This window comes from Malania oleifera, chromosome 8 (assembly GCF_029873635.1).
Source record: "Malania oleifera isolate guangnan ecotype guangnan chromosome 8, ASM2987363v1, whole genome shotgun sequence".
Lineage (NCBI taxonomy): Eukaryota > Viridiplantae > Streptophyta > Magnoliopsida > Santalales > Ximeniaceae > Malania > Malania oleifera.
The window spans coordinates 70,534,131-70,549,303 of record NC_080424.1 but is presented as its reverse complement, the minus strand read 5'-3'; the positions used below and the strand labels follow the sequence as shown (position 1 = coordinate 70,549,303).

At 34.5% G+C, this 15,173-nt stretch overlaps 1 protein-coding gene across 1 annotated transcript; it reads left to right on the top strand.

The window, feature by feature from the left end:
- Window positions 1-9,765: 9,765 nt before the first annotated feature.
- LOC131161703 (1-aminocyclopropane-1-carboxylate synthase 3) lies at window positions 9,766-12,909 on the top strand. The gene is made up of 4 exons (XM_058117651.1): window positions 9,766-10,420; window positions 10,805-10,936; window positions 11,094-11,254; window positions 11,827-12,909. The coding sequence occupies exons 1-4, from the start codon at window positions 10,280-10,282 to the stop codon at window positions 12,725-12,727; spliced, it is 1,335 nt and encodes a 444-aa protein (XP_057973634.1). The 5' UTR covers window positions 9,766-10,279; the 3' UTR covers window positions 12,728-12,909.
- Window positions 12,910-15,173: the final 2,264 nt, after the last annotated feature.

The following is a 15,173-nucleotide window of genomic DNA, read 5'->3' as shown; positions in this document are numbered from 1 at the left end:
ATTTCAAAAAATTATATAAAAATGAATACAATAACTGAAATAATTTACTTTTGGGAATATTAAGACAAAAAATGACATTTTACTTCCTAATTAAATAAAAAAATTATTTAATATATAATTAAGAATGGAAAAATTATTTAACATATTATTATATGTATATTTTATATAGGAAAATTTTAAAATTTAATATTTCTTACCTAACCGACTTTTCAAAATTCGGTTTGGATTAAAAAAAAAAACAAAGCAAAAAACTTGAACAAAAATTTAGGCACAAAAAACAATTAGAATGAAATAATGGAATGGAAGAAAAATGTTATGAAATAAAAAAAATTATAACACGTGCTTCACGTGTTCTCCCATCACTGATGTGTCCAACCCGTACTGCTCGCGCACCTCAACTAGGTAAAAATCCGGATATTCGCACATCCCGGTTTTCGGAGTAGAGTGGAGTGGGTGCTTCGCCTTGACCCAATTCACGAAATCTCTGCTTTGGTACAAGTAGGTCATTCACCGGTGCTTCCTTTGGCTACCAACGACCATTCTCTAGTGCTCATCTCACTCGATCCAGCTCGTGGTCGGGTCATGGGATGCACTCGTGGTCATGCTCGGGGTGGGAACCACAAGGGGGTTGTCGTCGGGTTTGATCCATTCACGGAGATACGGGTCAGATAGGTTAGCGGACACGATGTAGTTCTGGACCTACTTGTTCTAGGAGTCGAGTCTGGTGTAGAAGATGATGGGTTTGTTGCCCGGGAGGATGGTGGCAGATCCGGACCAGCACCCATTTATGTCAAAGGACTTGTATGGGTAGATGGTTGGGTCAAGGGTGACCTAATTGATGAGGTCCTTAGAGATGGAGTGAATCCAAACGATATTGCCCCACATAGCTCCCTTTAGGCTCTACGGGTAGAAGAGATGATAGATTCCATTGTAGTACATTGGTTCTATTTGGATCGAAAAAAAAGTAGAATAGTGGGGAAATGAAAGATGAAATAAAATTAGAGACAAATTTTCTATTTTGGGAAAAAAATGGAAGTTGGTTTTTTTAAATAATTTTTTTTTATGTAATTAGAAAGTAAGATGTCTATTTTGTCTTATTATTCTTAAAAGTAAATTATTTCAATTTTTTTGTTATTGTATTCATTTTTATATCTTATTTTGAAATTAAAAAATTAATTTACTTTTTTTAATTCATTTGAAAAATAAATAAAAAGTAGAAAATATTTTTTATATTAAATGACACTTAAAAATATTTTTTTATTTACAAATTTTTATTTAAATCTTAAAATTTGAAAAATAATATATTTTTTATTATTATTTAAATTAAAAATAATATATATTGTATTATTTGATTTTGGATAGGGGGTTGGGATTTGGTTTTTGGGGGATGGCTTTTGAAAAGTCGGCTCTCAATTATTTTTTTATTTTGACAGTCAAGAATTGCTGCTGACTTTTTTTTTTTTTTTTTTTAAAGCCCAAACCGATTTTTGAAAAGTTGGTTCTCAATTTTTAACTTTTTTTTTTTTTTTTTATTTTAGCAGTCAAGAATTGCACCTGATCTATTTTTTTTTTTAATTCCAAGCCGACTTTTGAAAAGTTGGGTAAATTTGTATAAATTTTTTCAATTTCCTTAGTATTTGTGTTTTTTGATTTTTTTCTTTTAATATTTTGGTAAAAAACTCAAGTTGAAGATGCATGCTTAAAAGTAAAATTAATGAAGTAGTCAGATGGTAGATCTTGACATTAAATGCCTGTGTGAAGCCCTCTTTATACATTCCATTAGCAAGAAAACATTCCCTTTTAAGTTGGAGTACTCTTTCAACTCCATGAGGTAGATATACGCAGTTTTCATTGACCTATGTAGTCTTTGGCCTTGTGAACTGTAATTTTAGTTTGGAATTGAATTCAGCACGACAGTGCAGCTGGGGGACAATTAAGCATTGAGCCTTAAAAGTCATTCGTCTTGTGGAATGTGCGTGGGGCATGAGGCATGAGGCATGAGGCATGAGGCATTGAGGTAGGCATGGCATGAACTTAACTTGCGGGTCATGTTGGATTGTCCCAAGAGGGACTGTGCCCTTGGGAGGGGTCGCCTAAGGGTCATAGACTCATAGCTAGGGTGTGATGTGGAAAGGACTGAGGTTTCACATGCCCTCACAAACTTCCTTTCACTACAAGCCACGTGCCCCCTCCCTCCAATTATTCCACTGTCCCCTCTCCCTTGCAGCTTTCACAATTCAAATACCCATTAATGTGGCATTTACAGGCATTACGACTCTTCCCCTTACGTGTTTTTTTTTTAAAAAACTGTATCAGACATTTTACAAGCTCAGCACACGTGAGTATCAAGTTGAATTAAAAATTTAATAAGTGAGCATTGATTATTGATTTTTCATTCACAGTTTTTGATATGCGGCAAACCTATAAGTAAATTTTTGAATGGCTCTTAGTCTACATGCATTACCCATTAACACTATAAACTTGTAAGATGCGATGCATTTAAAAAAAAAAAAAAAAAATTATTGGTGTGTCTTCAGTCCTATATCAATTCTATGAATACTTTCAAGATAGTATAAAATTCTCTTAACTCTCTCTTCTTGATACATAATTTTTGAGGGTGAACTTTCTAACTTGGTATCAAATCTGGACCTTGGACTACTTGACTCCTTTGTGGGTTAGATTCTTTTCCGCCTTATTTCCCCTATGAGCTCGAGGGAGAGTATTGGTGTGCCTCTAGTCCCACATTGCCTTTGTGGGCAGTCTCAAGCTAGTATAAAATCTTTTTAACTTTCTCTCCTTAATACTTAGGTTTTGAGGATGAGTTGGTATGAGTAAGAATTTAATCAGTTGTAACTATTGAATATGTTGGCATAAACTATGTGAAAATTTGGGCAAATATAAGTTATATTGAGCAAACATGCGGACTCACGCGTATGCCTATCTATTTTTTAAAAATAAGCATAAAACTTTTAATTTCGATCGAGTATTTGTTAAAATATTTATACCTAATTGTTCATGACGTCATGTTTACTCATGCATGTAGAGATACTAGAATCAACATAGCAACAAAAAAACAAGTCATTTTAATTTTACAAAAAATTTCATTATCCATGACCGAGTGGAATGTATGACGGTGACAAATTAAGTAAATGGTAACCTGATGTCCCCATTAGATTTATGAAAGTAAAATCTAAAAAGAGAAGAAAAGACACCACATGTCGGCATAAAATGCAGTGACCTAAACACAAGTTGCAGACTGTGTAAAGCCCTTGGTTGTGCTTGCCTTTCATTTGTCTACCACATAGCTCCAAATGTGTAAAAGCACCTTTTGCCCTAAAGTAAAAAAATAATTAGCTAGCTAGCTAGGTGGGCACTAGGCTAAGAATAATAATAAAATATAAATCCCTAATTGCATGTTTGGTACTTAAGAATGAAATGCAAGATTCGAGAAAAATAGAATCAAATTTATTACTTGATTTGAAAACCCTCTTCATTCAAATTTTCATTTTATTCCTTTCTAAGCCCATTCCATTCCGCAAACCAAACATGCTATAAAAATTAACTCTGACGACCTCTTTAGCTTGGTATATCAAATTTTTATATAAGCTGACATTTAGGGTGACGTTAAAAATAGCTTATCAATTTAGAATGAAGTATTTTTGATTAAAAATAATAGTTATATAATGATAGGTACATTGACAAACATGTTGGAATTGAATGTACTCTTAAAGCAAAACACATAAACATAAGATTACGGTGATGCATTGTGTCTGATTGAAATGTGTCTCGAGATACTTTTACCCAACACCATGATATAGATGTGCTAAGAACTTAAAGTTGAATAATTAATTAATTAATTATGGTGATTAAGAAACTAATACTACCTTTCGGTCAATTAATTAGTGAGCTATGGAATTGGCCACTTGGCACGTGTTGGTGAACTGGGGAGGGGGGGTTCATTAGGATGGACCATCCTGGGATAGGCAGAAGTAAGAGAGGGGAGGTGGTCCAACTCCCACAGTACTACTCAGCCAAGCTTAAAAGGCAGCATAAACACATATGAAAGACAGCCACTCATGATAAAAACAAACTTCAAATCCATTGATTTCCAAACCCTAGTTTTTCTCCTCTTTGGGGCACCATTGTCCCCTTCATATCCTTTTGGTCTCCCCGGCAAAATAACACTCCTTTTCCACCTAGGGGCCACCCCCACCCCCACCCCCACCCCCATACATATATATTAAAGAAAGATAATTTATTAAAGAGAAAAGAATTCAAGCAAGCATCTCGGATTCTTTGAACATGACAAGACATACAAAGGTTGGAATTGTGAGTGTTATCACCCTCTTAGATTAGTAAAAATACAAGAAAATTCTTCCCAGTTTAAGGATGACAGAGAGGTGTTGGACCTAATCCTCTGAAACAGATTTGATAAATATCAATCAAATATAATTGAAATTGTAGGGTATTTATTCATGAAAATTCTTCCATTAATTTCTCTCTTTCAAGATTTCCCAACATATAACTGTCGGAATTACTATTTTCATTCTTCTAAGACAGCCCTTAAGCTTTGAGAAATTTCATGTTGAGAACATTGATGCTAAGGTATTCGACGTGACCATGTGATAACGTTCTCTAACAGACAAGTGCCCAAATCTGCTTGTTGAAATGACAATGTAGAAAGAGATGATCGACTCCTTCACATTCCTTCTTGCACAAGACACACATAGAGGCTAACATCCAGCCTCTTCTTTGCATATTATTAGTTGTAAGAATCCTATTGTTAATTACAAACCAACAAAAGAAATTCGCTTTTGAGGGGATGACCGTGTTCCACAGATGGTTGTAGGGAAGACTTGAATTGTTTTGAGTATCCTTGTGGGTAAGATGATTGTAAAGACTCTTCACCAAAAAAGTCTCGGTTGTGGAGAGCTCTTACGAGCATGAGTTGGACTTCCCCTGCTGATAGTGGCATTTTGAACCAGGTTAAACAACTCAACAAATCACTTTATATATATAAAGTGAAAGATAGAAAAAAGTAAGAATTTAAGACTCTCGCAATATTATTAATCCACTTATACCTGCAAATCACAAAGATAAGGAGTACAAATTACTTCTCGTTGTCATTTCAGCAAGCAGATTTGGTTTGTCAGAAGATGCTTAATCATATAGTCACGGTGACTACCTTGACAACAATGTTTTTAGCGTGGAACTTCTCAAAACTTAAAGGATGTCTTAGAAGATTGAAAGCAACTATTCCAGTAGCTACATGTTGGGAAATCTAGAAAGAGAGAAATGCAAGAATTTTCAGGGAGAATTAGTACTCTACACTCTCCTTTGTATTTGACCGTTGTTTATTAAATCTCTTCTATTGGTTTAGGTTGAATATCCTTCTATCATCTTTAGATTGGGCCGGAAGAGTTTTCTTATATTTTCACTGATTTGGGAGGGTAATTATAACCTCGCCTTCATCTGAGAGTCCCAACGTCTTGCTTGAATTTTTCACTATTTAATGATATTACTTGTTTCAAAAAAAAAAAAAAAAAATACTGCATTAATTAAAAACGCATGCATTACGTGCTTACGCACATTTGATAATACTGCAAATTATGATTCAAACTAGTTGCATGGTATGAACTGAGAATGTGATCTCAATTGAGCCCGTAAACAAAAAAAGAAACAAAGAAGACAAATTGGCAGCTGAAAGAAGAGACTTTTTGGATTTGCTCATGAGGAAACAGTGGGTTTTAATTGCAGTTCACTATTTTCTGGATGCAACTCATTGCGAGGAAGAACCTAGCCTGCTAGCTAGCTATACCCAGCTATACATATATTAGACCTCATTTTCTTGCCAAACAGGTTAGAAACTCGGAAATCACGTGCAGCATGGAACTAAAGCTGGTCTAATTTAATTGCTAGCTTAATTGGTCTTAGTTTGGTTTTCTATGAGGAGGGTGTCGGAAGAAAATGTGGAGAAGGAAGAAATTGAATAAACGGCATTTTTTAGAGAAAGGGATTGAAAAATCAAGATCTCAATTGATGGGAATTGAAATTAAGAACAGTAATTATAATTATGTGGCAGCGTTTACTGAAGCGGGTTAATGATTAATTGTGGAGATTAATTTGGGCTCTGTATTATTTAATTAGTTAAAGCAGTATGAATCTATGAATGGATGGAATTTCTTATTAGTCAAATGAGCCTTCTTCCATCACTACAATGCTCAAGGAGGGATAGTGTTGTTTTGTTGAATCCTCCATCTAATTAATGTAAAATATTATGCTTTTTCTTAGTTACAGTGAAGTTAATTTTCTTGACGTACTAACAGTTGGAGGACCAAGTGTGTGGCTGATGCCAATAAGGATCATCTATGCTGCGGATGGATCCGAATAGGATCAAGACGTGAGAGGTAGCATTGGTTCGGAGATGCAATCCGACACACCTAAGGCACCAGTGGTAAAACCCACTTAAGTAACTGTTGGAGAATTGAACTTACTCCTAGAAGAGAGACGATTTCCATTTAAGGGGAGCAATTAGAACTCACAAGTGAGAAGGGAATTGTTGAGAATTCCACTTGTGACTTTGTCCCACATTGAAAAATTAGAGTAGATGATGGGTGACTCCTCCGGTCCTTGCAATTTTAAATAATTATATCATATATATACTCACTACTTTGTACGTATAGACACACAAACACACACACACACACATATATATATATATATATATATATATATACACACGTAGGTTAATAATTAATAAATTCATCTTCCCAACCATTTAACCAAAAGAGAAATTAATTCCCATGTTCAACACTTTTCAACAGAGTCAGGCTTTATGTTATGTCAGAGCAAAGGCGCCCTAAGTCATATTTGGTGAAAAGGAAATTGGGAGAGCATCTCCCCATAGGCAGGCCGGTGACTACAGGCATGCATGCGGTCAAATGCTACATTCCTGCTCACCATCCTTTTATTTACTCACTATTTTAAAATACTAAATAAATAAAAATATAATATTTAATGAATAAGCATGCATAACACTATTTATTTAATTAATTGTAAAAAATTAGTCGTACATCAAAGAGACATGGGCTAAATGCTATGTGGTAATTTAAGCCATGACGTAGTTTTATTATATTGTGGTATAAGATATTTGTCTTTTTGTCAAATATAAGAAGTTGTTTGTATTTTTTCAGTAAATTTTATCAGCGATTAATGAAAATTTTGAAATCTCAAGAAACGTTCTTTTCTTTTTATCCTAGTTCATGAAAAGTCGACATCTTTTATCTATATTGTTAACTTAAAAATTCTCACGAATTTTTCTGGGCATTGACTTTTTGGGACATTTGTATCATTACAAAAACTTATCTTTTTACCAAAATATAAGGAAAAGCTTAGGGGTGATCTATGAAAAATTTGAAATTTCAAGGAAGGCTCTTGTCATTTTGTCAAACTTTAGGGAATGTCAGTATCTTTTATCCAAGTATTTATTAATATATTTTAAATTATTATCACATTTTTGCCTATTTCATTCTATTCGTAAACAAAAAAGTAAACATTAAACGGATCAAACGTAACAGAATTGTACAATTAGCTTAATAAAAAGTAAGAAATGAATAGATTTTGAACCTTAATAAACTACATATGTTTAACAAGTGTTAAAAAAATCATTAGGAGGGTATCTCTCAATGGAGACTTACATGGTAACTTAAGGCTCTTCTGATTCAAATATCGATATTCGAGTTTTGGGGACTATATTTTTCATTTTAAAAAACACTTTCAATTTAAATAGAGAAATATAGAAGCGTAGACCCATTAGCCCGACAGATTAGTGTTAATAGTCATTATATTTTTCATTTGAAAAAATATTTTAGCATTTAAATTGAGAAAGATAGAGGAGTAGACCCATTAGCCCGACAAGTCAATATCCAAAGGTCTGGACATCATCATTTTGGGAAAAAAAAAAAAAAAAAAGGGAGGGCGGAGTGACCCACCCGGGTGCATGCAAAGGGTGGGCGGGACCCGTATTAGGCGGGTCAGGGAAGCAGATGGGTCCTGGGTTGCTCGAGATTCCTCAGCAGAAAGGGTCAGGTGGTGGTTGGGCCACCATGCATGGCATGTAGCTCAAGTATTTCCTTCTTCAGTAGTCACTGCTCCTCCCTCCACGCGGGTGCTTCCCATCCACCTAGGGTGCCCTCCCTTATTAGGACCCTACCGTGTACACATCCCGTATAAGTGCAAGGAGGGAAAATAATAATGACTACAAAATTAAGCATAATTTGGAAATTTATAATTAATTAATTAAAAAAATAATTCGTATTTCGAGAACCTATATATAAATAAAATGAACCCTGGCCATAGTCAATGATGCTCAAAGGAAAAGATAATATTAAACCGATCAAACATATGAAGTTACTTTTTGTATCTTCATTAGAAGACAACTTGCTCGATCAATTTAAAAGTTAAAAAATAACTTCTACTATCTAGTTATTTTATATATAAAGTCATTAAAAAATTATTAAATAAAATAAAGTTTAAGCATGTTAGATACGATACTTTTCAAAGGAATATCCTAAAGTTTTAAAATTTTCATCTAATTTAAGGGAATGAAACGGAAGTACAATTTAGATATAGACTTATTGTGTGTTCTTTTAGAGTCTTTTATTTAAAAAAATAAAGAGCATATTTGGCTTTTAGTCATTATTACTTTTTTTTTTTTTTTTGAAGATGCTCCCAAGTACTTGGACTTTGAAATGGGAAAGATTTTAAGCATGTATGTGGAGGCCAGATGGGGTGAGTGATGCATAATTGGATGCTGTTAATTGATTATTTGATAACTGTTTTATATGTATTGAAGAATTTGACGAATTTTGTTTGTTTCTTTATATTATATGGATTGAATAACCTAGAAATTTGATCTATCTATCTATCTATCTATCTATCTATTATTATTATTATTATTGCACGAGGGAAATATTGGGCAGAATATTAAGGTTTATTTTGATTAAAAATTTTGTTTGAAAAAAGGAAAGTAAAATAAGGTGAAATTTTCTACTATATTTTCCCTATATATTAAATATTGCTTAGAATGAAAATGTTTCTAATATAATTAAAAAGTTAAAACAAATGAAATATTAAGAATGTGTAAAATTTATATTTTATATATTAATTTGGTATACTTTTATTTTTATTTTTATTTTTTTTTCACTCCGTTAATCAAACATAAAAAGTGGAATTATTTTTATTTTAAAATATTTTTCAAGCTTTAAAGGACTGTAGGAGTGGCAAAACTGTTAGCAATTTAGGTTTGAACAAGTCGTAAATGGGTTCGAGTTGGGGTTGACCCCTGTTTACTAACGAGTGACTAACATATAAATCAAAACATGTCCTTTTAATAAACGGGCCATAAGTGAGGACCCGCTAAGAATCTATTTCAAAATATAATTTATTTATTTTTCATTTTTAAAACATTTCATATAAAGTGACAAAATTTTTTTTAAAAAAAAAAAACAACATTTTTTAATTTATTAATATCTTAACAAAAAAATAAAATGTAAAAGATAGTATATCTTTTTAATTAATACATATATATCAATTTAAACGGCCTACATTTTCCCCAATCCAAACCTGCCTAACTTATTTATTAAATAGGTCGGTTGGGTAGCGTGGCGGCCGTGAGTAGCTGACTGAGAGTCCTGGCGGTGGTGGTGCTGTTGTTTTGGGAGCGCTAAGAAGTAAGAAGAGAATTGAAGTCATTCGCGATCAATCATTCAGACTCACCCACACAGTCTATATACCCCCCCGCCTCCGTCCCACACTGTGCATGTGGAACAGCACTATTCTTCTCTCTTTCTACTCTCTCTCATCTCTCTCCCTTCGCCACCAAGCTTCCATGCATTTTCATAGCCCCACCCCAATCTCTCTCTCTCTCTCTCTCTCTCGTGTATATATATATATAAATATATGTAGCAAGCTACTCTGCAATCCCCCACCACTACGATAGCCCTATCTCTCTCTCTCTCTCTCTCTTCCCACACACACCCTCTCAGTACTCTCTCTCTCTCTCTCTCTCTCTCTCTCTCTCTCTCTCTCTCTCTCTCTCAGTTACACGCTCCCACAAAGCTACGCATAGCTAGCTTCCAGGGGAGTTTGAGCTGCAGGGCTGATAGGTGTGTGACAGTTAAGTTTTAGTATATATAGCTTGCTCGGTGGTTTGAGAGGATCGAGGAGGAGTAGTAGCGTGCGTATATAAAATAGAAGCTAACTAGGTAAGAATTGGAGAATGGTGTCTAGGAAGGCAGGGTGTAACACACATGGACAGGACTCGTCCTACTTCCTAGGTTGGCAGGAGTACGAGAAGAATCCCTACCATGTTGCCCTTAACCCCTCTGGCATTATTCAGATGGGTCTCGCTGAGAATCAGGTTATTTAATTTTCACCACACCCATATCCCTACCTATGTATTTATTTATATGTATTTCATGAACTATTAATAACATGATTCACTGTGTCATATATATATATATATATATGTATGTATGTATCTTTGAATCACTAGAAAAATAAAAAATTCATGTTTAAGTAAATAATAATGAGAAAGAGAATGTAAACGCACACAAAATGATCTCTAGCTTGCAACTCATTGATTTTCTATAGAGAATATCTTTTTGCCCCATGTATATATAAGGTGCATGTCATACTAGCTACATCCATAAAGTTAAAAGTACACCATGATATGAGTAATGAAGAAGTTCATTATATGCGCAGCTAATTACTTCTTTTTATTTACATTACTATTTTCTTGCAGCTATCCTTTGACCTGCTCGAATCATGGTTGGCCGACAATCCCGACGCCGCCGGATTCAGCAAAAATGGAAGCTCCGTTTTCAGGGAATTGGCTCTCTACCAAGATTACAACGGCATGCCTGCTTTCAAGCAAGTATGTCTTTATATATTCATTAATTAATCATACAATTAATTAATTATTCTATCTCTATGACTAGTTAATTTGCTAGTTAATGAGAAATTAATATAATAATAAAACTAACAACGCTTAATGGTGTCTACTGGGCATATATGGTGATGTTTTGCTGCAGGTACTAGCAGATTTCATGGCAGAAATAAGAGGAAACCGAGTGACATTTGATCCAAACAAGCTTGTTCTAACCGCTGGCTCTACTTCCGCTAATGAGATTCTCATGTTTTGTCTCGCCAATCCCGGCGATGCTTTCCTTCTTCCTACACCCTACTATCCTGGGTATGTTTATACATATATGCACGCGGCGCACACACACACACACACACAAATACATATATATATATATATATATATATATTCTCATCCTATATTTAACAAATGAGTTGTACTATGTGACTCAGACTATAAGATACAAGCTCGTCTTGGTAAAAGGGTATCAGTGTCGTCTCATGTCATCATAGACTCACATCACTAAGCAATTTCCTTAATAAATGTGTAACTGAGGAGGATTACATGCATAGTGAAGAAACTATAGATGGACCTTAAGCTAGTTTTATTTCGCACGCCTCTTGTTTATATGCATTCTGGCCATCTCTTCTAGCATGTGCATTACCTAATTAAAAATTGATGAATTAATTAAAAACATAAAATTGTTCAAAGTGAAAATTATTAGGTACACTAATCGTATTCGTCTGAATCAATATGATTTCGCGACAAAAAGGGAAAAAGCACGAAATGACTAAGAGTAATGATAATTGGGGAAAAAAAAAAAGCGACATGCACACCCATAAACACACACATTGGATGACCCATTATGATCCTTACATAATTATAACCTTACTATTTGACAGGTTTGACAGAGATCTCAAATGGCGAACCGAAGTTAACATCGTCCCAATCCACTGCTACAGCTCAAACGGCTTCAAGATCACCAAATCCGCTTTGGAAGAAGCCTACGAACTCGCCCGAACCCAAAACCTCAATGTCAAAGGAGTTCTCATCACCAACCCGTCCAACCCCCTGGGCACCACTGCCACCCCCGACGAGCTCCAAAGCCTCCTCTCCTTCGTCGCCGCTAAAAATATCCACCTCATCAGCGACGAAATCTACTCCGGCACCGTCTTCCACTCCCCGTCCTTCATCAGCGTCGCCGAAGCCTTGGCCGCCGCAGACCTCGACGTCCGCCGCCGCACCCACATAGTCTACAGCCTCTCCAAGGACCTGGGCCTCCCGGGTTTCCGCGTCGGCATGATCTACTCCAACGACGAAACCGTGGTGGCCGCCGCCACCAAGATGTCCAGCTTCGGCCTCGTCTCGTCGCAGACGCAGTACCTCCTCACGAACATCCTCGCCGACGAGAAGTTCCGCCGCTGGTACATGGCGGAGAACCAGCGGCGGCTCAAACGCCGGCTGGAAATGCTGGTGTCGGGACTCCGGAACGCGGGGATTGGGTGCTTGGAAAGCAATGCGGGTCTGTTCTGCTGGGTGGACATGAGGCACCTCCTCAGCTCCAACACGTTCGAAGCGGAAATGGAGCTGTGGAAACGGGTCCTCGGCGAGGTCGGGTTGAATATATCTCCCGGGTCGTCTTGCCACTGTTCCGAACCCGGCTGGTTTCGAATGTGCTTCGCCAACATGTCGGAAGAAATCCTTGACCTGTCAATGCAGCGGATCAAGACGTTCATGGATACCAAGTGGGTTTGCCGACTATCGTCCTATGATTATGAACTGGGTCGGGTTCCGGATCGTTAGCGGGTCAAGCTAGCTTGAAAGTGAAATCAGACTAATGTCCTAGCTACTATATTTTTGTGTTATTATTACATCAATAAGGAGAGAATGAGTGAATACATCTGTAGTGTTTAGGTTGAGTTATTTCATATCATATATATCCAATCATTACTAACGTATTACTAATAATAATTAAAATTTATGTATGTAGTGACCGCGCATTTCACAAATTTATAATTTGAGTCATAATATGTACTCACTGTCTTTGAAATTGATGACACATGTATAATGATGACTCGATAAAGACAGCTTGATAATTTAAATTAAAAATAAAAAAATATATTAATTAAAAAATATATTTTTTAATAAGAAATATGAAATTTATTAATTAATTATATTGAAGAAAATGTAAGAAAAAATGTTTCTTCTCCTCATATGAATGGAAAAAAGGCCTCCTTAAATAGATGTCATCCCCTAATAATGAAAATTCCATGAAACAAATTAGAGTGAAGAGGGAGAGCTAAGGTTGTAGAACACAAAACAAGGAAAAAAAAAAAAAACAATTGATGAAAAGTTCCAGTGTTCAAGGGGGTCCAATTTTAAAACTATTGTAGACCCAATAAAGAACATTCGAGAGCTACATATGAAAAATGTTACGATGAAGTCAATGTTACATACGTAGAAGGATCCAAGGGAGAATTCAAACGAAAACCTATATATATAGTTAATTACTGTAGGGTGCAGTAAAAAGAGTAGGGGTAGACCTAAAATAACTTGAATGTAGATAGTGAGTATGGATTTAATATTCCCGAATCTATCAAAATAAATGGTCCATAATTGCATAAATTGATGAAAAATAATTCATATAGTCTACTCCACCTAGTGAGGCTTAAGACTTTGTTTTATATATAAATATATATGTTTTATGACGTGAAAACTTTAGCTACCAACGAGCCCTTTGAACCTCACTTAAGAGATTATGTGGTGAATTACTAAGGGTGTGTCAATAGAACCAAAACCTATATTATCATAACTTTCAATAAGAGGAATAGAAGAGCACACGCATTGCAAGATTGAACACATCCAATGGCATTGATGCATGTTAAATTAGTTAAGGAGATAATGAAAATCTAATTGAGAAAAAAAAAAAAAAAGGGAAAAAGTTGATGGTTGCACATGAAATAATTACCAATACTAAAACCAAGCTTGGAGATTGACAATATTGTAAAGCTAGCACTAATTTCTTTTTCTGGAAAATATGGAACTTAAATAGAATTTTTTAAAGATTTTTTATCCCCGAAAGACAAACTCATAACTAACTTAGAACTAAATTACTTAAAGCACAAAGCATAAACAATGATCTAGAATTAACAAGCACTTGCCTTAAAAAGGAAAATCCACACAGTTTACATTTTTCTATATACATATCGAAATGTAAATTAGTGGACGTTTGGTATCACAATCAAAAATTAGAAAAACTAAAACTAAGAAACAAAAATTAAAAACAAAAAACTGAAACTAAAAACTATAAAACAACAACCTATTTGGTTAACATTTATAAAACTTTTACAAATTAAAATTTTAATTAAAAAATGCTCATTTTCATCTTTAAATCAAAATATTATAAAAATATGATTAAAATAATAAAATTGGAAAATAATACATATTAAAAATTACTATAATAAAAATAAAATTTATTATAATAATTTTACTTAATTGTTATAGTTTCAAAATTTACTTTATAATAAAAATTTTATTAGACATGACAATTGAAAAATATTAAAAGTATATTGTAATTGACTTTATTATTATTTTTTTAAAAAATATTTTATTTTAATTATATTTAAATTTATATGATCATTTAATTTTAATTCAATTTAAAAGCGTATAAAATGAATAGAATAATTCAAAAAAACTATTTTTATATATCAAAATTTGTTGCAACAGGTTGTCAAAAAGAATTGAAAATTACAAACAGGAACTTAAGTATCAATTGGGTAGATGCACTTATCTTGGATCGACAGAATAAGTGCATTCACATATATTGGGTGGGCTTAGCACTACGGAAATGAAATGAAGGCCCAAATGAGGTTTAAGCTTAAACATCCTTATTGGATGCACGTTAAAAGAACAGTTTTCCTTTTTAGAAGCTGCATCTTCCCAAATGTCAAACTTTCTGCCATGCTTGAACTGTTGAACACCTTTCCTCCCTCGTAATTTCTGAATCATCTCTGTTGATACATCTCGGACTAGGTTAGACCGAACTGTCTCGAGTCGTATGGCAAATCAAGAGTGTGTGGTTTGAGATTATGGGTCTTTAAATATTTAAGGAAATTGCCACAAACTTTTAATTTCCTAATTGTGGTTTATTTCATCTATTACTACAAGTTTTTTGATCTCTAAGCTAAATTTAGGTCAAGGACAACTGTAATCTTGGTCTCTGAAATCAGAATTGGATTCAGGAGTAGGG